At 38.7% G+C, this 25,730-nt stretch overlaps 1 protein-coding gene across 1 annotated transcript in view; it reads left to right on the top strand.

The window, feature by feature from the left end:
* LOC124546006 (ankyrin repeat domain-containing protein 27-like) overlaps positions 1-25,730 on the top strand; it is a 98,479-nt gene that overhangs the window by 49,880 nt on the left and 22,869 nt on the right. The window contains exons 8-9 of the mRNA XM_047124977.1: positions 586-715; positions 23,969-24,116. Coding sequence (XP_046980933.1) covers positions 586-715; positions 23,969-24,116 — 278 coding nt within the window. The remainder of the gene's footprint in view (positions 1-585; positions 716-23,968; positions 24,117-25,730) is intronic.

The following is a 25,730-nucleotide window of genomic DNA, read 5'->3' as shown; positions in this document are numbered from 1 at the left end:
TGCACTTAGAAAATTAGAGTTTGTGGAACCACTATTCTGAAGTGTCTTAATGGAAAGTTAACAGTCTGCAAATGTTATGTGTTTTAACTTGTGGTAGCGAGATATGGACTTGTAGTGCAAACAATTGCTCAGCAAGAAATAGTGAGATGGATGTTAGGAACTGGTAAGGGAGATGGAAAACAAACGGATCAGGGAGCAGATTAGAGCAGAAGATGTATTTATGACCATAATGGTAGTGAAATGTAGATGGGCAGGATATGCAGTCAAATAAAGGCATGGTAAATGGACCAAGAAAGTTTAAAAAAAAATAAAAATAAAATAAGAGTGAAGGGATGACCCAATGAAAACTAGATAGATGTCATTAGAGAACATGCAGAAACAATTGGGATGTGTACAGCTGAAGAACATAAGTATGGAAAATTTTGATGATGGTGTCTTCTAAAAGTGAAGTAGAACTTCTGTTAATAAAGTGCCCTTCAGGTACCAAATTGGAATTTGTGTATTAAGAATTGATGCATACAAATTTCTTGTAGTATGTTAACTTATGAAAACAAATTTTGGGCTCCTTTTTTTATTGTGTTGCAGGTGGTAGAATTAGCATCTCTAGATGCACATGAATGTCCTGCTAATAAGTTGGGCTGTCTTAGAGCCACTATGGAGCTAATGATGGCTGAACTGAAAGGTGCCATTGTTGATGCTCACAGTGAAGTTGCAGGTGGGTGTACACGCAATGGGCTTCCTTTTTACTATTGTCTAACAGTGGATTTGAACAGGTGGTTTTTCAGTCTGAAACCGCACGACTGCTACTGTCACAGGTTCGAATCCTACCTAGGGCACGGATGTGTGTGATGTCCTTAGGTTAGTTAGGTTTAAGTAGTTCTAAGTTCTAGGGGACTGACAACCTCAGATGTTAAGTCCCATAGTGCTCAGAGCCATTTGAACCATTTGAACAGGTGATTTCATTATATTTCATTTTCACCTTTTTATACTTGAAATTTTAGATAGATGTTCGACTATAATGATATTAAATTTCAATTCTTACTTTCACTTACTGTGCTCGCTAGTATCAATCTCTCTACTAAATTGAGTAGGAGTGCTACACCAAGACTCGAGCGTGGTATTTTAATAGCTTTTGTGGGCATTCATCTACAATATTAGATGTCTGAATGTAGCCCATGATCCACAACATTCGATTTGAAATGATACAAGTAAGGAACTGGCTAAATGAGAACCATACTCTGTTGGGGGAGCATAGCCTGCAAAGAATAGAAAATAATGCAGTGCAATCCTCCCTCACATTTGTAAGGAAATCGCACAATAGTTTTTGTATCTGACAGTGATTTGGATTCCCCACCCATTTAAAGTACGCTATGAACAGATCAGAAATACTCAGGCTATATACTCCGGCCACAGCTTGCTCCTGTGTGAGGCACCCCTGCAGCCACAAGCGTGTCAAATGGTGCTGTCCGTATCAAAAAATTTCAGTTCTTGTGAGGGCAAAGTGCTTCAATGCTGATGCTTGTGGGAAACCAATGGATGGGTGACTGAACATGCCATGTGACCACAATACGGATGGGCACTACCTTGCGTGCCTGGCAGTAACAAATAGCACATATTCATCCAAAGTGTTGGGGTCATTCCATGTCAAGTCATCCAGGCCATGACACCCATGATCTAGATGTGAACTGAGATTTTGTGTACTTCTATTGTATCTAATATTATGAACTTTTGCCAATTTTATTGCTTTATATACATTCTGTTAGTAGCAATTGCTGAAAGTTTGGTGCAATTCGTTACTTCAAAGCAAACTGTAAAAATCTGAAAATTGGCTGCAGTTTTTAAACAAAAAATGGTATGCTGACAGTTTTTTCCCTGAATATCCTTTCAGACAAGTAGTTTCTGAAAAATTGTCCAATTATTTTTTTGTAAATTAATTTTATTTTATTTTATTGTAAAATTAGAAAAATATGGAAAAAATTAAAAAGTGGTCTACAAATAATAAAGTTTCATCACACAAAAAATCAGTTTTGAGAAATGAAGGGCACTGGGGAAAAAATTATATATACTGGAGATAAATACAATTACTATGCAAGAGACATTAACAACTGATGTATGCATAACAATATCCAAATAGAGCAAAAAATTGCCATAGATGAAACAAAATTACACATTATAAAATATAGGGCAACTTGTACATTACATGACATATGAACACTTTATTACTTCTGCCACAACCAAAAGTAACTCGATGTAAAAATACATAGCATTTTGTTTATAATATTTAAGCATTTTGTCAAAAGCCAATAATGTCAACACTGCACAAAATGCTGGTGCTGCAATTTGCGTTCAAGTTGATTCGGAACTACACATGTGATGAGACACTTTGATGCTTAGGTAATACTTTTTTGTATGAGAACCACATTTCTTCCACCAACTTTGAAGACTCTTTTCTGAGAGAATAACTACATCCTGTTGCTGTGGTGATATCAACTTCACACAGAATATGAGAGAAAGGAACATCACAATCATCACCATCAGGCCTATGGAAGGACGGGGATGGTCCATGAGGATGCATGAACCTTACTGTAACATCTTCTTCTTCACAATTCACCTTCTCAACAATTCCCAAATACCAAGAAGAGTCATATGCACTGCAACATAGCAGTTGGGCTGCATAGTGCATTCTGGCATTAGTAGTGGAAGTGCATCTGAGAAATCGTGCACGATACTAAAATCCATATCACAGTTCAGCCTTTCTGCTCCAATCTTGGTTGGTGATATTGGTACAATGTGATGCATAGGTCATTTTCCAGGAATTGTTTTTGCACTTGGGAAGCACTGAGAAAGATAATCTCTGACTTGTACTATTACATCTTTTGAAACGAAGAGAACTGAAATGCCTTGCAGGTTCTCACAACAGAATGCAAATACCCGTGAAGCTGTAAGTATTTGATCTTTATAAATTCTTTGCAAACTTGTTTTTGTGACAAGTCTTTTAACAGTACCACCAATACCATCACAGGGAGATTTGCCATGGCTGGTAGCTAAAAAAGACCAGCTGCACATTATGTTGAAGTCTTGTTCATGGTAGCAAATATTTCTGAAATTCTTACAATTTTTATACTGTGCAGCACACCCATCAGTGAAATATTCAACATTATATGAATTTCTGGAAATTCACACTTAAAAAAATTCAATACAATCTTCTGGGTCTGGTACACCAAAGCAACATCATGTTCTAGATCATCAGAAACAATACAAATACTTTTTGCATGCAACTGTTTGTCCTTTTTGTAATATATATGGACAGTGTGAAGAGTGCAGCTGCCATTGTTCCAATGGTACACCTGTACTTCATCTTGAACAACAAAATTGAGATTTTCACTGAAAGCCATTAAAATTAACACTGATCCTTCATCAAGTGTTTCCTTCTTCATTTTCAGATAATCAGATTGTGGTTGGGAAATAAAAGAGTGGGGAGTAAGTTTTTCAATTTTCTTAATTAGTGTCTCACAGAATTCTGATAGAGAAGTGATTTGAACACTTAGTCATTCTATCATTTGATACCCATTGTACTGATTCATCTCATCAGGTTCATAGTCTCCTATTTCATTTTCTAAGTGGGTTTGAAGCACTGAACTGGTGGGGCATTTTTCACACAGTTGATACAGGCTCCATGATTTATGTCACATGTTATGATTTTAGTTAGATCTTGGTATGTTTCTTTAATAGAAGTGGAATTTAGAAGCAATTTAACATTTTGGTGGTAAATGCACACAAATACGGTATGTGTTCCTGATGATCATGCAAGTATACACAGTTTTGGTCGAAGAGAAACAAATTTTGGAATCCTTCTGTGTCTACAGGATACTTTTTCTTTATAGAGAGAATACAGTTCAGTTAAATTACTTAAAACAAGACACTTTTGTTCAAAGATATTTTTGCTGGTGCTCACTTTGTCTTTTTTCCCAGGCATTATTCCTGTGTTTTCGTCATCCAAATAAAAACTCTACTTTTTTCACTGTATCATGTGGCAATGTCTTTCTTCTTTTCTGCTCAGCCATCGATAAAATACCCTTCTCCATTAAAAGAGCTCTTGCTTGTTGTACCAGATATTCAGAAACCTGAAATTTGGAACTGACTCAAACCCACCAACAAGCAACAGTACCTCCATTACGACAGCTGCCACCCATTCCACATCAAACAGTCCCTTCCCTACAGCCTAGGTCTTCGTGGCAAACGAATCTGCTCCAGTCCGGAATCCCTGAAGCATTACACCAACAACCTGACAACAGCTTTCGCGTCCCGCAACTACCCTCCCGACCTGGTGCAGAAGCAAATAACCAGAGCCACTTCCTCATCCTCTCAAACCCAGAACCTCCCACAGAAGAACCACAAAAGTGCCCCACTTGTGACAGGATACTTTCCGGGACTGGATCAGATTCTCCAGCAGGGATACGACTTCCTCAAATCCTGCCCTGAAATGAGATCCATCCTTCATGAAATCCTCCCCACTCCACCAAGAGTGTCTTTCCGCCGTCCACGTAACCTTCGTAACCTCTTAGTTCATCCCTATGAAATCCCCAAACCACCTTCCCTACCCTCTGACTCCTACCCTTGTAACTGCCCCCGGTGTAAAACCTGTCCCATGCACCCTCCCACCACCACCTACTCCAGTCCTGTAACCCGGAAGGTGTACACGATCAAAGGCAGAGCCACGTGTGAAAGCACCCACGTGATCTACCAACTGACCTGCCTACACTGTGACGCATTCTATGTGGGAATGACCAGCAACAAACTGTCCATTCGCATGAATGGACACAGGCAGACAGTGTTTGTTGGTAATGAGGATCACCCTGTTGCTAAACATGCCTTGGTGCACGGCCAGCACATCTTGGCACAGTGTTACACCGTCCGGGTTATCTGGATACATCCCACTAACACCAACCTATCCGAACTCCGGAGATGGGAACTTGCTCTTCAATATATCCTCTCTTCCTGTTATCCACCAGGTAATTTTTAGATATATTATTCAATTGTCTGTTTGATTTTGTCCATGAGTTCATCATGATGTTTTGCCTTTTTTCTTCCAGTTCTGTTAAATCATTGTCAGAGTTAGTACTTGCATCAGCAGCCAGCTCAACTTGATATGTATGTGAAATTTTAGTTTTCAGAGCCCCAGCTTCCAATTTTTGTTTGTCTGCTGCATACCGATTATGCCGAGAAACTGAATGCAGCTTTGCAGGAGATACTCCTAAGCTAGTTAAGTAGTATTGAGCACAGATTTTGCAGGAGTCTGCACCTTCACATTACTGTCATTTACATAGTCTGGTGATGAGTCGTCACTTGCTTGTTTTTCATTAATATGTTTGATACAGGTTGGGCACTTTTTCTCTCCAGAAATAATGCTAAAGCCTCTCATTTTAAAGGTCTTTGCCTTTTTTATACTAATTTCATGCAGCCCAGATGAAACAGATCGTTTGTGGCACTTGAAGGTATCACAGCAAATTTTCTTATTCAGGGTGTTACCAAAAGGTACAGCCAAACTTTCAGGAAACGTTCCTCACACACAAAGAAATAAAATATGTTATGTGGACAGGTGTCCGGAATTTCTTACTTTCCATGTTAGAGCTCATTTTATTACTTCTCTTCAAATCACATTAATCATGGAATGGAAACACACAGCAACAGAACATACCAGCATGACTTCAAACACTTTGTTACAGGAAATGTTCAAAATGTCCTCCGTTAGCGAGGATACTTGCATCCACCCTCCGTCGCATGGAATCCCTGATGCGCTGATGCAGCCCTGGAGAATGGCGTATTGTATCACAGCTGTCCACAATACGAGCACGAAGAGTCTCTACATTTGGTACCGGAGTTGCGTAGAGAAGAGCTTTCAAATGCCCCCATAAATGAAAGTCAAGAGGGTTGAGGTCAGGAGAGCATGGAGGCCATGGAATTGGTCAGCCTCTACCAATCCATCGGTCACCGAATCTGTTATTGAGAAGAGTACGAACACTTCAACTGAAATGTGCAGGAGCTCCATCGTGCATGAACCACATGTTGTGTCGTACTTGTAAAGGCACATGTTCTAGCAGCACAGGTAGAGTATCCTGTATGAAATCATGATAACGTGCTCAATTGAGCAGAGGTGGAAGAACATGGGGCCCAATCAAGACATCACCAACAATGCCTGCCCAAACGTTCACAGAAAATCTATGTTGATGACTTGATTGCACAATTGCTTGCGGATTCTCATCAGCCCACACATGTTGATTGTGAAAATTTACCATTTTATCACGTTGGAATGAAGCCTCATCCGTAAAGAGTACATTTGCATTGAAGTGGGGATTGACACATTGTTGGATGAACCATTCACAGAAGTGTACCGAGCGAGGTGGCACAGTGGTTAGCACACTGGACTCGCATTCGGGAGGACGACGGTTCAATCCCGTCTCCGGCCATCCTGATTTAGGTTTTACGTGATTTCCCTAAATCGTTTCAGGCACATGCCGGGATGGTTCCTTTGAAAGGGCACGGCCGATTTCCTTCCCCATCCTTCCCTAACCCGAGCTTGCGCTCCGTCTTTAATGACCTCGCTGTCGATGGGACGTTAAACACCACTAACCTAACCTAACAGAAGTGTACCCGTGGAGGCCAATCAGCTGCTGATAGTGCCTGCACACACTGTACCTTGTACGGAAACAACTGGTTCTCCTATAGCACTCTCCATACGGTGACGTGGTCAACGTTACCTTGTACAGCAGCAACTTCTCTGACGCTGACATTAGGGTTATCGTCAACTGCACGAAGAATTGCCTCATCCATTGCAGGTGTCCTCGTCGTTCTAGGTCTTCCCCAGTCACGAGTCATAGGCTGGAATGTTCCGTGCTCCCTACGACGCCGATCAATTGCTTCGAACGTCTTCCTGTCGGGACACCTTCGTTCTGGAAATCTGTCTCGATACAAACGTACCTCGCCATGGCTTTTGCCCCGTGCTAATCCATACATCAAATGGGCATCTGCCAACTCCGCATTTGTAAACATTGCACTGACTGCAAAACCACGTTTGTGATGAACACTAACCTGTTGAGCTACGTACTGATGTGCTTGATGCTAGAACTGTAGAGCAATGAGTTGCATGTCAACACAAGCACCGAAGTCAACATTACCTTCCTTCAATTGGGCCAACTGGTGGTGAATCGAGGAAGTACAGTACATACTGACGAAACTAAAATGAGCTCTAATATGGAAATTAAGCGTTTCCAGACACATGTCCACATACCATCTTTTCTTTATTTGTGTGTGAGGAATGTATTCTGAAAGTTTGGCCATACCTTTTTGTAACACCCTGTATATAGAGAATCTGCTCAGGCACTTGTCTTTGTGTTTAACACACACAGAAATGAAACACTTAAATCACAGTATGAATGACTGTTGCTTCGCTGTAATAAAAGTTCTTGTTCTTCACTGGTCAGTTCATTCACACAAGTCAGGGCATTATCACATATATCTTGCAGTCTTGCAGATACTGTCCAAAAAAATCACTGCCTACTTGTACTTTCCACACTGCTTCAGTCATAAAATCAATATTTGTCATAAATAATTCAAAAGATGATTGGTGTAACAAAAAAGTAATTAAATAATGAAAAATCATTCTATCCCATTGTTTCAGTACAAAAGTATTTCACGTTATTATTGTAAGATTAGGGGACTTACTTTTGTTTTGGAATGAATAGTTAAAAACTGCAACAATTGAATATTCAACCACTAATTGACACTGGGTACAACTTAGTACAAGTACTCAGAACTGCATGCTCAGTGAACACATGATTCAAAACAAAGAAACTGGATGATGCAATACATGTAGTGGCGATAAAATAGTGTTCTCAGATATGATTTGTTCCTAGGGATATGCAGTGTAGCCAGCTTCAGCAATTTAGTGGTGACATATTAGTCATTAGCAACTCAGTATTTCTTTTACAATAATGTTGTTTTGATACTTCCCATTATTTATACAAATTTACTCTTTTTGTGTGACATAATGGAATATTTATACAAATATTGTAAGTTTTTCAAAGGTATCTATGAGGGAGCAATACCTTAAAAAAATTATAATGTCCATGCATGGATTTTGTTTTTGAAATTATTTACAATTTTTTCTGAGATGTAGATGACGGATATTCACTACAAGAAACATGACTATAATAATATAAACTTTTCGCTTTAACTAAAAAAAATTCAAGCTTCCACTGCAAAAATTGTAAGAAGTACTGCGTTTTTAAATTATAAAGGAGCTCGTCTGTGAAAGCCTGAATTCCTGGCTCTATACAACTTCTTTTTATCATAAGTGAAAAAGTAATTGACTGCCAACATTGTGTCCAATAGTGTATTTTAAATATGACAGTATGCCATCTTAGGCACTGTATAAAATTAAAACACTTGGTAATAGCATTTTAAAGTCGAAATCATGATCGTGTAAATGTAACACTAAAAAAAAAAAAAAATAGTCTAATGGCAGTACTGACTATAAAGAGATCGACAGCTTTAAAGAGATCGGCAGGAAGTGTAAAATGGCTAAGCAGGGATGGCTAGAAGACAAATGTAAGGATGTAGAGGCATATATCACTAGGGGTAAGATAGATACTACCTACAGGAAAATTAAAGAGACCTTTGGAGAAAAGAAAACCACTTGCATGAATATCAAGAGCTCAGATGGAAACCCAGTTCTAAGCAAAGAAGGGAAAGCAGAAAGGTGGAAGGAGTATATAGAGGGTCTATACAAGGGCGATGTTCTTGAGGACAATATTATGGAAATGGAAGAGGCTGTAGATGAAGACGAAATGGGAGGTATGATATTGTGTGAAGAGTTTGACAGAGCACTGAAAGACCTAAGTTGAAACAAGGCCCCCGGAATAGACAACATCCCATTAGAACTTCTGATAGCCTTGGGAGAACCAGCCCTGACAAAACTCTACCATCTGGTGAGCAAGATGTATGAGACAGGTGAAATACCCTCAGACTTCAAGAAGAATATAATAATTCCAATCCCAAAGAAAGCAGGTGTTGACAGATGTGAAAATTACTGAACTATCAGTTTAATAAGCCGCGGCTGCAAAATACTAACAAGAATTTTTTACAGACGAATGGAAAAACTGGTAGAAGCCAACCTCGAGGAAGATCGGTTTGGATTCTGTAGAAATGTTGGAACACGTGAGGCAATACTGACCTTACGACTTATCTTAGAAGCTAGATTAAGGAAAGGCAAACCTATGTTTCTAGCATTTGTAGACTTAGGGGTAAAGTACAGGGAACGAAAGGCTAATTACAATTTGTACAGAAACCAGATGGCAGTTATAAGAGTCGAGGGGCATGAAAGGGAAGCAGTGGTTGGGAAGGGAGTGAGACAGGGTTGTAGCCTATCCCTGATGTTATTCAATCTGTATATTGAGCAAGCAGTAAAGGAAATAAAAGAAAAATTTGGAGTAGGAATTAAAATCCATGGAGAAGAAATAAAAACTTTGAGGTTCACTGATGACATTGTAATTCTGTCAGAGACAGCAAAGGACGTGGAAGAGCAGCTGAACAGGATGGACAGTGTCTTGAAAGGAGGATGTAAGATGAACATCAACAAAAGCAAAATGAGGATAATGAAATGTAGTCGAATTAAATTGGGTGATGCTGAGGGAATTAGATTAGGAAATGAGACGCTTAAAGTAGTGAGTGAGTTTTGCTATTTGGGGAGCAAGATAACTGATAATGGTCAAAGTAGAGAGGATATAAAATGTAGACTGGCGATGACAAGGAAAGTGTTTCTGAAGAAGAGAAATTTGTTAACATCAAGTATAGATTGAAATGTCAGGAAGCTTTTTCTGAAAGTATTTGTATGAAGTGTAGCCATGTATGGAAGTGAAACGTGGATGATAAATAGTGTAGACAAGAAGAGAATAGAAGCTTTCGAAATGTGGTGCTACAGAAGGATGCTGAAGATTAGATGGGTAGATCACATAACTAATGAGGAGGTACTGAATAGAATTGGGTAGAAGAGGAGTTTCTGGTGCAACTTGACAAAAGGAAGGGACCGGTTGGTAGGACATGTTCTGAGGCATCAAGGGATCACAAATTTAGCATTGGAGGGCAGCGTGGAGGATAAAAATCGTAGAGGGAGACCAAGAGATGAATACACTAAGCAGATTCAGAAGGATGTAGGTTGCAGTAAGTACTGGGAGATGAAGAAGCTTGCTCAGGATAGAGTAGCATGGAGAGCTGCATCAAACCAGTCTCTGGACTGAAGGCTACACCAACATCAGATTCCATCTCCAGACACATACAAGTTTTGACTATACCACATAAAGGCTTTTTACACTTTACTGAATCCTCAAACCTGGAAGTCATGTACAGTTCTTATATCCTGATAATTTGTGCATTGTCATGTACCTGATCTCTGGTATAAAGTTCATTTCAGTTACATGTATCCTGCTTTATGCTCCACAAACATCTGTGTGTAAAGATGGGCTGAGATTGTTTAGTCTTGCTGCTAAAAATATGAATTCCAGAAATGTCATCAGACATTTTAAAAATATGCACTTTCACTACTCAGATATTGTATTAAGTTCTAATTTAGTATATTAGTATAATTGTGTTGTATTAAAAACCTATGATGAAATAAACAACCTATCCTAGTTATACTATTTACAAAATAATACCTACAGTTACATAAAATGGTGTAAAACCTTCACGTATTTTAACTACAATGTTTTTAAAAGACCTATAATGAAATAAGTTATGTCCTGTTCCTACACCTTTCTAACATTAAGAGTAGTTATGTAAGAAATTATAGTATGTTCCATAATTGTAAAAGGAGTGCATAACTCCATGCTTGCTAGTTCAGTCGTTGGATTGCAATGGCGCTGTACTCAGAACTAGAATAATATCTGTAATCCGTTTACGCCCCAAAATGCCTATCAGTAATCTGTAAACAGTCGTTTGCTGCTGTGGTTTAGTGCAAAAGTTACTAGTGATGGTGGAACGAACATATTGTATGTACAGACTGTGCTGTTTTACAGTATATGGACATGTGTGCTCACACTACTTAGCAGCATTACAAATGTATATAACAGTAAATGATAATGACATATAAATGTGTCAGCCTGTATAAAGTTGACATGGCTTAAAGCCAAAACATTTAGGTAAACATGGTTACATAGCTGCATTTTTCAAATTGTGTAATTGGCCGATTGTTAATATACACAACAATTTTTGTAAAATATGTTATAAACATTTTGTATTTCAGCTGCACTTGATAATGGCCTAAGGGCGAAATTGCAATAGTGGGAATAAAAAGTTTGAGTCACTGGCGTAAACAAGATGTCTTTCAAATAATTATCCAGTTTTGCTCCAACAATTATTACTTTGAAGAGTTTGATGTTGCCAGTCGTGACTACAAAAGTGAAGCCAAGCTTCTTCTGGAGATGCATTGAAGAGATTGTGGAGTCACTCCACGGACATGAAAGAACATGTACAATCCTGTTAAGATCTTAATTTACTACACTCGAGTGTTTAAATTAAAACAAAACCAGAAGAGGGTCACCACCTTCCACTCTTTGATACATTATTCCAAAGAGACAATATTTGTGTTTATTTATTTATTTATTCCATGTGATCTGATGGTACACAGTGTGTTGCAGATGCGGAAAATATCATTTAACATTGTTAACATATATTAACGTAGGCCTATAGTATCCTAATGTATTTGCTAAATTTTATGTTGTCATCGATGGACTTAATACTAGTGGGAAGATTGTTGAACAGTTGGAGGCCCATGTGGAAAACTCCCTTTTTATACAGTTGAGTGTTTGTACGTGTAACATGCAGGTTTGCGTTTTTCCTGGTGTCGTGTTCATGTATTTCATTATTTTTTACGACTCTGGGGTCAGTTGGCAGTATGTGTTTTCTGAAAAATTTTAGTCTCAAGAATGTAGAGGCAAGGCAGTGAAAGGATTTCCAACTTTCTGAAGATGGGTTTGCAGGAGTCTCTGGGTTTGCTCCCAGTAATAATCCTCATTGCTCTCTTCTGGATTCTGAATGTGCTCAGAGCAGTTGGAGAACTTTCCCAGAATATTACACCCTATTTTAGGTGGGCTTGTATGTAAGCGTAGTATGCACTGGTTAATGTTTTCAGGCTAGCACATGTTTTCAGTACACTCAATGCATAACAGCCAGTACAAATCCTGGCATTTACCTTTCCTGTATGTGTATTCCTTTTCAGGTTATCTTGAACCCACAGACCTAGGAATTTGAAAACAGTGTCGGTATCTATTGACTGGTTATTTATAGTGACAAATGGCTGAGAGGAATTTGCATTTTGTGTTGTGTGGAAGTTCATGGAAGCTGTCTTTTTGGGGTTGATAGTTAATCTGTTGATTTTTGCCCAGTTGCTGAGTTGATCAGTAGCCAAGTTCACAGCTTTTTGCACGGCCTCTGTATTCTCCCCTTTGAGGAGTACAGTTGTGTCATCAGCAAATATTATTGTTTTGTGTGCATCAACATTCAGGTTCAAGTCATTAATATACAGGAGGAAAAGTAGGGGTCCCAATACTGAGCCCTGTGGAACACCTTGCTTTACAGTTTTATTACTTGATAGTATTTAAGTTATTGAGTTGCTTTGTCTATTAGTATAGTTCATGCTGACTCTCTGCATCCAATTGGTTAGGAATGTAGCAATCCAGTTGTTTGCAATTCCTCTGATACCGTAGTGTTCTAATTTTTCTAGTAATATTTTGTGGTCAACAGTGTCAAAAGCCTTTGACAGATCCAGAAATATGCCTGTTATGGGTTTTTTCTATCTAACAGTTCTAAAAGCATATTTATGCAATCATATACTGCAGTGTAGTTTGGGTGTGTAGAAAGTTCCCAGAATGGTTTAATAAAATTATCTAAATATGCTCAGTCTTCTAGATCATAAGGCCTTCTGTAAACACAGTTCTGCCTTCTTCTAAGGAGCCTTTGAAATGTATTTGAGGAATCCTCTTTCATTGTATGTTTTAAGTCTGCAGTGGAGAGGTACCTTTCAGCAGATGTTTTAGTTTTTGGAACAGAAGGTAGTCTACCACTGCCAAATTTTCTGTTATGGCGTGTGCAGGGGAGAGTTGTCACTTGTTTTTTGATCAAAAACTAGCAAATGATCAGTGATGTAGAAACCGCTTTTACTTTTATTAAAAATTAGATTGCATGCATGCCACTTTTTAGTGATGACAATCCTTCACATCCTTGTGGAATGTCATGGTATTCTGATTTTCAGGTGTGAATTTTATGTAAATCATACATGGTAGATGAAGAATGTGAAGAATATCAGTTTGGTATGATTTGCTACTGATTTGGTGTTTTGTGGATTAGTTGAACTTGGGGCACTACATTTCATCATTATTGACAATGGAAACTGAGACGAACCTCTGTAGTATTGATGAATTCTGCTCATGCATTCATTCAGTATTCTCCTTGTTCCTATATGAAGAAACATGATACATTTTCTGCACATATTTTTTGTTTCTGCAGAAAGTTATGTAAAATGATGTGAATAGCAGTATTACCAATGAACAACTCCTCTACAGTCATTCAACAAGTCAGATATAAGACCCAGAGGAAATACATAGTGCACTTTGTGCTTATTTTTTCGTGGCACTATTAGATGACTATTCACTCGGTGCGTCATCACCTGATGACAGCTGAGCCTGAAAAATTGCTTGTAAAATTTGTACATAGTTTTCTACAACAACCATTATCTGCTGTATGCCATCTTCATCATTTTAAGTGCTTCTGATGCAGTTTTGTAAAAGAAAAAACTTAATTGCTGTATGCTTCTCTGTTCTCTGACAGTGCAGAACGTGACATGCAATAAAAGTAAGAATACACAACTCAGAAGACCTCATTAGCTGCGACAGCATTTTCCAAGTAAACAATGTGTGAAATCCAATGCAGTTACAGGTGGATCCAAGTGTGTTTTAGGCTCCCTCTTAAGACTGTTCCAAAACTGCAAACCAATAACCATTCCGTGCACAGTAACAAAAAAACTGAACTCGAGTCCAAACTTTTTTGTGATGTTCCCACAGCATGCAGTGTATTCAAAAGAAATGTTGTCTTGTGAAGTGTAATACTTCAAGCAATACCGTCTGCAAACCTGTGAAGTATTCCAAAAAATATATGCAGTAACGGCACTTTATGCGTATAGCTCAGCAAGTATACCTTCTCACTATTCTTTCTTCTGAGCCCTTTGCTGTTGCAACTGTTGTACATTGTCCAATGACTTAATGTGACCATCTGTCAGAAATCTGAATAACCATTCTTTGCAGTATTTGCAGAGTTAGTAAGGTTCTGGACAGTACCAACAAGGATGTGGAGCCGTGCTGACTTCAGTGCCATGGCCAGCTGTACTAAGTCTCTCAGTTGAGGATCCACGGCGCAAACAGCTCGATTGAGGCGGTCCCAAAAATTCATGATTGGATATAAATTTGAGGAGTTTGGAGGCCAGGGAATTCCGGTGAACTCAACCAGGTGGTCTTCGAACCACGGGTGTACATTGTGAGTTGTATGACACATTGCATTGTCCTACTGGTAAATGCCATCATGCCAAGGAAAAGGAAACTAGATGTAGGAATGGACATAGTCCCTAAGGATAATGCATACTTTTGTTGATCCATTGTGCCTTCTACAATGACAAGATCACACAGGAAATGCCATAAAAATATTTCCCGGACCATATCGCTCCCTCCTCTGTTATGGAACCCTCCAATGATTATTGCTGGATGTTTTCTTTCAGACATTTCACATCATACTTGCAATAGCTGTCTGTCTGATGAAGCATAAAACGGGATTCATCTGACAGGCCACTCCGTGGACAGCCTTTGTCATCAGTGAACAGCAGTCAGCATGGGTGCATGACCCATGTGCCTGCTATAGAGGCCCTTAAGCAACATCATTTGTTGAGCAGTTATTGAGGAGACATGTTGATAGCTCCTTGGTTCATGTGGATGGTCAGTTGCTCAACAGTTGCATCTGTTTGCTTGTATGTATCTCCGCGGCTGTTGTTCACTCGTTATCCAAAGACTGTGGTGCACAACAGTTGCTTCGACACCAGTTTTTGGATAGCACCATTTTGCCATGGACGGTATACTTTAACCACAGCAGCATGCAAACAGTTTACAAACTTAGCCATTTCATAAATGCTTCCACCGCTGGCCTGAAAGCCTATGATTGTGCCCTTTTGGACATAAGATAAATTGCTCTGTTTCCGCATTACGGCAGTGACTGCTGTGTTTCCACGTCGTCCTGACACCCTTGATGCCAGTGTCGCCACCTGCTATCTGTGAGTGGTTACCGCACGATGGAGTTGAACATAGGCAGTGGCTGCATTAAAGTGACTAGATCATGTATAAATATTCTGTACATTGAAAGTTGCCTGCTACTTGCAAATAGGTACAGCTTTAAAACTGGTAGTGGTGTAAAATAAAATAAGTCTTAAAATCCAGCTATGATAGCCATTTATCCTGTGGGGTCTCATTAAAACATTAGTATTACCATATTGAAAGTCATTCATCAGACCATAAAGCTTAGTTCAGAGCAGGCAAAATATAAAACTTCCTGGCAGATTAGAACTGTGTGCTGGACTGAGACTCAAACTCACAACCTCTGAATGTTGCGGGCAAGTGCTCTACCAACTGAACTACCCAAGCAGAACTCATGTCCTTCCCACAAAGCTTTACTTCTGCCAGTACCTCATCTCCTACCTTCCAAACTTCAGGCTGTGAGGGTAATATGTGATTCATCCTCGGATAGCTCAGTTGGCAGAGCACTTGCCCAGGAAAGGCAAAAGTCCTGAGTTCGAATCTCGGCCTGGCACACAGTTTTAAACAGCCAGGACCAACACACACACTACTGCAGAGTAAAAATTTCATTCTGCTGGCAAAATATGTTAGAATTTATGCATGCAAACACATTTTTGTTGAAAAGTTGATTCTTTTAACAATTTGTTTCTGCAAATCTGGGAACAGGGCTGGAAAAAAAAAAAAAAAAAAAAAAAAAAAAAAAAAAAAAAAAAAAAAATTCTTGCTTGCGTTCCAGGGTTTGATATCTTCTTAATTTGCTGATATCCTTTTAAACACAAATGTTTGTTATTAATCCACTGAAAATACTCTGTTGTTTTCATTCAATAAAAATTTCACTACTTTGTAGCATTATTTTGACCAGTGAACTTAATTGTAATTATAGAATTATTTCATTCATGTGGGTACAGATGACCAGCCATCTTTTAAATTGTGTGAAGTTGCTTAAAGGGCCATAAGAAGTTTTCTAAGTAATAAGCATGAAAAGTGATGCATTGGATAATCAGAGAGGATGATCCTCAATAAAGGCAGAGTACTGAGGACAGGGAAGTGGGAGACTGTTGCAAACAGTAATCAGTGACTGAAAAGGGCTATAAGGAAGTAATAATAAACTTTAGAAAATACTGAATAAAAAGAAATAATTATTTAATAATGTTACAGTAAATATTTAGGAAGGAAGAATGAGGTCTCTGTAACCTGGAGGAGGTAAAAGGGAAATTGGGCCATAAGAGCTTTAGTAGGGTGAGAGGTAGGGAGAAGTATGTGCTAGTTGTTTGTTGACCCTCACATTGACTGGAGTCGCAGTTCACACCTATTCAAAAGTTCAGAGAGGTTAACATATGTTACAGCTTGGATGGTGTGGCAGTGGGAGGAGAGATGTGGGGGACAGCAAGCAGATAGTGTACAGACAGAAGCAGCTCTGATATTATCCACATCATGTTGTGCCAAATGCTTTACAACTATATGAATAAGATTTCCACTTGTATAAATCAATTGGTGGAAGGTATCTTGCTCACATAAGTAGCTGTCCACCCTTAATGACGAGACTTGCAATGTGGCTTTATTCTGTAATTCAATAAGAAATGATTGCAAGAGGATTAGAGCAGCAAGTAGTTGATGTGAACATGTGATGGGTCTTTGCGTAATTTGTTTATTGGGGTTAGGTCCGTATTTCATAATTCAACAGCAACTTAAGGATGGACCAGGGTCTTATTCAAATTCAATGCCACTATCACTCACAATAATAATAATTATTATAATTATAATAAGGGAGTGTCCTTTGAGCACATCAGAGTTAAACATTTTATTAAATTATCATGCATTTGTATTATTCAAATGTGGTGAAAGTTAACAATTACAACTAGTTTATAAATAACCATGGTTGTGTGTGTGTGCAGTTATTAGAACTAAGTAAATACAGGGTATACATCAAGTCTTGGAACACTTTCAGTTATTTATTGCACAAGAACTAAACATTGTACAGATGTCATACAATTGCATTTTGAAGAGAAACTCTGAAAGTGTTATTTACAAACATTCAATATGCGAACTATGAGTGACCCGGCAGACATCAATATGGTAACTGAATTCTTGCCATACTTGTCCCAGCATGTCTTTGTCGACTGTGGCAGTCGCTTCCCATATTCTCTCCCAGAAATCTGCTACATCACGTGGTAGAGGTGGTACATACACCAGATCTTTAATGTGTCCCCACAGAAAAAGTCACACGGAGTGAGATCTGGTGATTGGGGAGGCCATTTCATGAAACAGCTGTCCCCTTCTGTAGTACGGCCATGTTTATGACTTGCGCTAATTATCGGCAAATTACCAAACTATGCTGTGGCAGTATACATGGGAAAAAAGCTTTCAGGGTTTCTCTTCAAAGTGACGTGTATATCTGTGCAATGTTTGGTTCTTATGCAACAAATAATTAAGAGTGTTCCCAGACTTTATGCACACCCTGTATGTGTATATCACTACATATTCTTTTTACAAATTGATACAAAAATTGGTTAAAGTTTGTTTCCATCTGTATTGCTTTTAGTTCATTTAGAATGTTTTAATATTATGGCATACAAATGATGGTAGAACAATAGTCAACATTTAAATGCCAGTTTAAAAACTTATACTCAAACTGATCATGCAGAAAGGAAATAAACAAGAGTAAAAGTGGACACAGTTCAAAACTTGGAAATTTTCTAACATTTGCACATTTAGTGTGATGTGTGTGCATGAATTTCTAAAGTAAGCAGGTCCAATCTTGGTTGGATCTTTGAAACTGCAACTCACCGATCCCCTTCCAGCTGCAGTTGGGACCGATATTTTGTCTTGATTAATGCTATTGCGGAAAATGTTGATTCACGTAAGTAAGTTGATGCAAAGGGAAATAACAAGTCCTCTGCCTTTCTTGCTAAATGTGGATATTCTTTCCAATTCAGCACACCAAAAATTTTCAAAAAACTTTGATTTAAATTCATTTTGAAATGTTTTATCACTTGAAGGTTCTATTAGCTCTTCCTGTTCTACTGTTGACAAGTGATCTATTATGATCATATCAAATGGATTGTGGATCCAGTCATACTCGGATGAAGGTTCTGGAAATTTATTCTCAAATGATTGACTGAAGTTGTCAAGATATACTAAGCCGATTCTATTAATTTTATCTGCAGCCATCAAGAAATCATTCAGACAAGAAAACATCTCTCGCAGTTATCCTTTTCCATCTGAGTTTTTCAAAGTCCTAGTTCTCTCATAAACACAAGCACTTACTTGCTTAGAAAAATGATATTGCTGATTTGACCGTGAAGTAATATATTAAGATCATTCAGTTTCTCAAAAACATCAGCCAAGTAGCACAATATTACAAGCCATTTTTCATTCAGAAACAGCTTTTGAGTGTAGGACTGCTGTTTGATAGGAAAAGATGAAGTTCATCCTTCGGCTCCACAATGCACCAAAGAACTCCCAGCTAACTCACAAGACCACTGATGTACTTCTGTGTGCAATGGAAGTGAATCATGAGTAGCAGAGAATGGAAAATAGCTTACTATTTAAAGCTTGTGCTTTCACAAAATTTATGACACTGGCTACATTGTTTGCCACTTTATTCACTTCCGGTTGCACTACTTTAGAAACAAAAGCCTTTCTGCATATCATGCAGTGTATGTATTTGACAGAAGTACAAGCTCTTACCACGGACACCTTTTTAGTTCCAGTAAATGCTGCCATCCCATCGATACATACACCTACACAATTTGTCCAGGACAGAGTGACGTCAGCAAAAAATAAATTTGCAAGAAAGAAAAGATCTTCAGCTGTAGTCCTCTGTTCCAGAGCTTTACAAAATAGAAAAGCCTCATGCATTTCATTTTCATAACAGGTAGCATGTAAAAACAAGAACCTGGGAAAGATTTCCAATACCAGTACTGTCAACAAGTCAGGGCAAATTTTGGGCTATCATGAGGACATTGTAACAATTTTGGACATTGTAACAATTGATTTTTCAGGTCAATGGCTATTGCATCAATACATCAAACCACAGCATCATCTTCAACATCAGACTCTCGCCAAACCTTTCTCCATGCGTGATTTCGCACATTTTGACGGCTGCAGGAAGAAGTAATTTCTCCCTGATAATGTGTGGTTGCTCTTAGGACGTTCTTAGGAAATTGATACCCATTTTTTGTGGAATCTCACTTTTCCTTTTAGTTGTTTGTCATTACACTTTAAAAAAATTTATGGATTTACTTACATGGTCTGGATGTTTCATCTGCAGATGTCTCTTTAGTTTTATATGCTTCAGGCTATGATTGGCTAAATGGTCAAACAAATAACACATTGTAGATCTTCCTTATTATTCAAAAGGGTGTTGGTAAAACCTGGTGTGAAATAAACACCTTGACATTTATACACTTTTATTTTGCTTTTAGAATTTATCGTGCTTATAGGAAGAGAGGAAGGTGCAAAAGGAGAATGTATTTTGATTAAATTCCAATCTTAACACACTGTAGAATTCAACTTCTAGCTAACTCACTACCTTTGAACTGACTCAGGAAGCCTGGATGAAATCAAGAACAAAGTGAAAATGGCTGTAATTAAGTATATTCTTGTAGTTGCATTTGCAAGGATGTTGGGGTCACATTGGTAAGCTGTTTATTGTCATTTGTGGTTGTTGAATGTTTGGTAAACAGCTAACCCTGTGGGTGATCTGTGACAGGGGCTGTCTGAAGAAATACTACTCACAATTTTTCTCAGCATTCCTGCTGACAGAATCTACTTGTCAGTTTCTGTGGAATGAGACAGCAAATTAACAATGTTCATGGGAACGAGAACCTGGCACCATCTGTATTTGTTCAGCTAAAGTTTTTGTTGTTGTTGTTGTTGTTGTTGTTGTTGTCTTCAGTCCTGAGACTGGTTTGATGCAGCTCTCCATGCTACTCTATCCTGTGCAAGCTTCATCTCCCAGTACCTACTGCAACCTACGTCCTTCTGAATCTGCTTAGTGTATTCATCTCTTGGTCTCCCTCTATGATTTTTACCCTCCACACTGCCCTCCAATGCTAAATTTGTGATCCCTTGATGCCTCAGAACATGTCGTACTAACCGATCCCTTCTTCTTGTCAAGTTGTGCCACAAACTCCTCCCCAATTCTATTCAATACCACCTCATTAGTTATGTGATCTACCCATCTTATCTTCAGCATTCTTCTGTAGCACCACATTTCGAAAGCTTCTATTCTCTTCTTGTCCAAACTATTTATCGTCCATGTTTACTTCCATACATGGCTACACTCCATACAAATACTTTCAGAAATGACTTCCTGACACTTAAATCTGTACTCGATGTTAACAAATTTCTCTTCTTCAGAAACGCTTTTCTTGCCATTGCCAGTCTACATTTTATATCCTCTCTACTTCGACCATCATCAGTTATTTTGCTCCCCAAATAGCAAAACTCCTTTACTACTTTAAGTGTCTCATTTCCTAATGTAATTACCTCAGCATCACCCAACTTAATTCGACTAAATTCCATCATCCTCGTTTTGCTTTTGTTGATGTTCATCTTATATCCTCCTTTCAAGACACTGTCCATTCCATTCAACTGCTCTTCCAAGTCCTTTGCTGTCTCTGACAGAATTACAATGTCATCGGCGAACCTCAAATTTTTATTTCTTCTCCATGGATTTTAATACCTACTCCGAATTTTTCTTTTGTTTCCTTTAGTGCTTGCTCAATATACAGATTGAATAACATCGGGGAGAGGCTACAACCCTGTCTCACTCCTTTCCCAACTGCTGCTTCCCTTTCATGTCCCTCGACTCTTATAACTGCCATCTGGTTTCTGTACAAATTGTAAACAGCCTTTCGCTCCCTATATTTTAGATATGAGATCAAATATAAATGCCCGCATCTCGTGGTCGTGCGGTAGCGTTCTCGCTTCCCACGCCCGGGTTCCCGGGTTCGATTCCCGGCGGGGTCAGGGATTTTCTCTGCCTCGTGTTGGCTGGGTGTTGTGTGCTGTCCTTAGGTTCGTTAGGTTTAAGTAGTTCTAAGTTCTTGGGGACTGATGACCATAGATGTTAAGTCCCATAGTGCTCAGAGTCATTTGAACCATTTTGAACCAAATATAAATATTTCAATGAGAGCCGGAGTGCCCCCTCTGCTACTCCATGTTCCTTCCAGGGGGAGTCACCCCCCTCCCCCACTTTGAGGATGGCTAGTGCAGAGCACATTTCAGGAGGGAGATTTCTCATCTTAAGGAGCAGTGAGAAATTGTAGAAGTTATAGCAGGAGATGTGATTTGCCTTTTAGTCAGGTTGGAAGTAAATGACGGATCGCTTTTCTGTTGTCGGTCAACATTGGTACAGGGTATGTGTAGTGTGTGGAGGAGTGTGACATGTAATGTGTGCTTGTCATCCTGATGGGAAGGATATCTCCTGTTTTATGTTATGAAGAAGGCAAAGGACTTGTGGGATGTATATCAGTACATCAGTTGTTATTAGAGCTGGGTCTTTGCACAATGTTAAATTGTTGGAGGAGGAGGTAACCATATTGTCCGTAATTCCCTTAAAAAATTCTGTACTGTACTTGTTTCACCTTCCATTCTTTCTTTGATAGTGACAGTGCAACATGATGTAAACAGTATTCTTCTAGATGTCTTAGAATGTGGTCAGCATATGATATGTGAGCACTCATGAGAAGATATAGATTTTTTGTAGGTACAGTTTTCAAAGGAAAAGAACATGTAAACATACAACTGGCCTTACAAGAAGCACACATAATAAGGTATCTTGAACAGAATGACCTCTTCAATGTCAACCAGCATGGACATCAAAAACATCAATCATGTGAAATCTAACTTACTCTTTTCTCGCATGACATACTGAAAGCTTTGGATCAAGGCAACCAGGTAGATGCAGAAAGTATTTGACTCAGTACTGCACCTGAGCTTATTGTTGAAAGTACAATCATATGGGAGTGAGATTTGTGACTGGATTGAGAACTTATTCATAGGGAGGACACAGCATGATCGTCAGCTGTAGAAGTAACGTTGAATGTGCCCCAGGGAAGCGTGTTGGGACCCGTGGTGTTCATGCTGTATATTAATGCAGACAATATGAATAATAAAATCAGGTTTCTTTTTTTTTTTTTTTTTTCAGATGGTGCAATTATCTGTGATGGAGTACTATCTTATAGAAGGTGCATAAATAATCAGTCAGATATTGATAAGATTTCAAAGTGGTGCAGACATTGGCAACTTCCTTTAAATGTTCAGAAATGTAAAACTGTGCACTTCACGGAACAAAAGAAGATAAAATCCTGTGACTATAAAATCAATGAGTCACTGTTAGAATCTGCAAACTCGTACAAATAGCTGGGTGTAACGCTTTGTAGGGATATGCAATGGAATGATCACACAGGTTCAGTCATGGGTAAAGCAGGTGGTAGACTTCAGTCTATTGGTAGAATACTGGGGAAGTGCTATCAGCCTACAAAAGAAATTGCTTCCAAATCACTTGTGCCACCCATCCTAGAGTGTTGCTCAAATGTGTGGGACCCTAACCAGATAGGACTAACATGGGATAATGAATGTATACTGAGAAGAGCAGCATGAATGGTCACAGGTTTATTTAATCCATGGGAGAGTGTCACAGAGGTGCTGAAGAAACTGAACTGGCATACTCTTGAAGACAGACATAAACTATCCCGAGAAAGTCTATTAACAAAGTCTCAAGAACTGGCTTTAATGATTACTCTAGGGATATACTACAACCCCCTATTTATTGCTCACATGGGAATCATGAAAATAAGATTAGAGTAATTACTGCACACACAGAGGCATTCAGTCAGTCATTCTTCCCGTGCCTAATATATGAATGGAACAGGAAGAAACCCTAATAGCGGGTACAATGGGATATACCCTCTGCCGTGCATCTCATTGTCATTTTCAGAGTATAGATGTGGATGTAGAAGACTAAAGAGTTTGGAATTGGCAAGGCTGTGGAAGACATAGTGTGTACTGGCAGCAAGGCCATGAACATGAGATGGACCGTGATGTAGAGGAAGTGGAGGTCAACCTTGATAAACAAGTAGATATGGTTGTGTGATTAAAACAGTCAAGAAATTATGAAGGAAAAGTGTGGCCTTAGACCACAAGTAATCAGATTAAATACTTATCTCACTGGAGTGAGGATCCTTGCAGTGGGGCCATAGTCACTGGCCACAATATAGTCCTTTTGGTTAGATTTGTGTGTTTTTTGATTCTTTCCCTCTAGAATGTAAACAATAGATCACATCAGTAACATTTCATGTTTGAGCCATTTTTGTCTTAAGATGATTTGTAGCCAGCTATGCAACAGACAATTTTTCAGTGTTCTAAATGTTTCTTCGCCACTCAACACTTACAATTAAAAATGAGCAGCGGTGTTTCTCAACACCTGTGTTTGTTTCTGATACAGGACTTCATGTAAATATTGTGGTGAAATATGATTCAATAACAAAATTAGTAATACTACTGAAATATGATTCAATAACAAAATTAGTAATACTACTGAAGTAGTGATTGTTACTTCCTCGTTATATTTGCAGAAGAAGGCCAGCTTCCTGCATTAACATCTGATGATACGCTACCATTGCTGATGTCAGTCATCATTCAAGCTAAACCATTACATATGGCCTCAAACCTTTTCTACATGGAGAATTTCCAGTGGACTTTGTCCCCAAATGATGTTAACAGGTATTGCAATTGAGATTATTGTATAATATTGATTTATTAGCATATAAATTTTTATCTGTTCTCTCCCTCCCTCCACCTCTCTCCCCCCCTTCCTCCCCCCTCCCCTCTCTCCCTCTTCCTCCCCACTCCCCTCTCTCCCTCCCCCCCCAACCACACATGAAATTTTCGACACGCAGCCCCATAAATTCTATTTCCTCTCCTTATATTTTAGGCTTGTATTTTTCACCTATCTTCAGAGTTAGCCAGCAGACTGACACTGCAGCACTTCCTCCATCCTTTTAAATTCATGGACTGTGTTTTAACACTTTGGATGACTTAAAGTGGTGAAGTATGTGTGTAAACTCCCGCTTCTTTAACGATACGATTTACTTGAGATTGTCAGCCGACTTTCCTTGCGGGTTAGCTAGCTTCTGCAACCTCCTTTTCTCTTCTTCTGCGAAGTATATTTGCTAGGAACAGGAATTTCTCAAGACTCTTTCTACTTAGAAACAAATAAGCAGACATACACAGTTTCTTTTGCTTCACTTAACGATGTATATTTAAACATCAAAACTTTTACAAATCTCATTCTCTACATAAACAAACACTGTCAAGTAAGTCGTCTTGCATATCCAAAGGTTGGAAACAAAGTTCACTTACACATAAGAGAAAGTTGGCTTAAAAACCAAGTCCATTCTCATCCTGAATCTGAATACATGTCTTATCCTCTCCAAGTCCAAGACGAGCATCCATTTAACAATATTTCAACTGTTCTTCCTTTTTTCCACTACAATAGTCAAAGTTATGAAACAGTATGGAATAACACAGAAGTTCCTTGAGTCTGCCGTGTTCTTTCATTAAACTTCCATGGCACGGCCAGCAAACACTTGTCTGTGCCGTTCGACCACTGTGTCTACGTCTTCTTACTACACACTTCGGACCTGCACACACAGACAGGCGATGTGCAGTTGATAGGCTCTCTCACACTTATATTTAAAATATTGTGTGTTCGAGGTTGAAGGCCAAGTGGTTCTATAATTTACGCAGAAATTCTTGAAACGCTACATATCCCCCTCCTCTGATCGAACATGCGATATTTTATACATAATCATCATGTACATTAATATCACACCTAATAACAATCCACATTTTAACAGTATATATTGAGCGATTCTTTGATATCAAGACCTGAGTATTCATTAGTGACCCAGTAAGCCTGACTAGTATTTAGGAAACGTGAGACTTTATTTTTATTTTCAATCGTAAACTACAGGTGTTTGTGACACTTGAGTAATCTATTTTCTATTTTCATCTTTAATACTACCTTTCATAAGTATCTGTTAGTTCTAAAATTTTATGTAATTCGGAAGAACTCTGGGCAACATGAAAGTGTTCCTTTTGACACTTGTAAATTTACGTCGCATATAACAATGCTCGTTGTGTATAGAATTCAAACTTACTGGAATAATCCCTATAAAATGTGTGACTTCTGTCACGATACTGTCCTTTTCCCGTAGGATCAGTACCTATACCTTGCCTGTGGGTTGACCATGTGAGTGCACTTCCTCTCTCTATTCTGGTAGGTACGCCCCTTTATACAACATCCCTATTCATTAGGCTACAGGTCATCCTATC

This window comes from Schistocerca americana, chromosome 8 (assembly GCF_021461395.2).
Source record: "Schistocerca americana isolate TAMUIC-IGC-003095 chromosome 8, iqSchAmer2.1, whole genome shotgun sequence".
In the NCBI taxonomy this organism is placed as follows: Eukaryota; Metazoa; Arthropoda; class Insecta; order Orthoptera; family Acrididae; genus Schistocerca; species Schistocerca americana.
The sequence above is the reverse complement of the archived record's forward strand: the minus strand, read 5'-3'. Positions and strand labels throughout refer to the sequence as shown.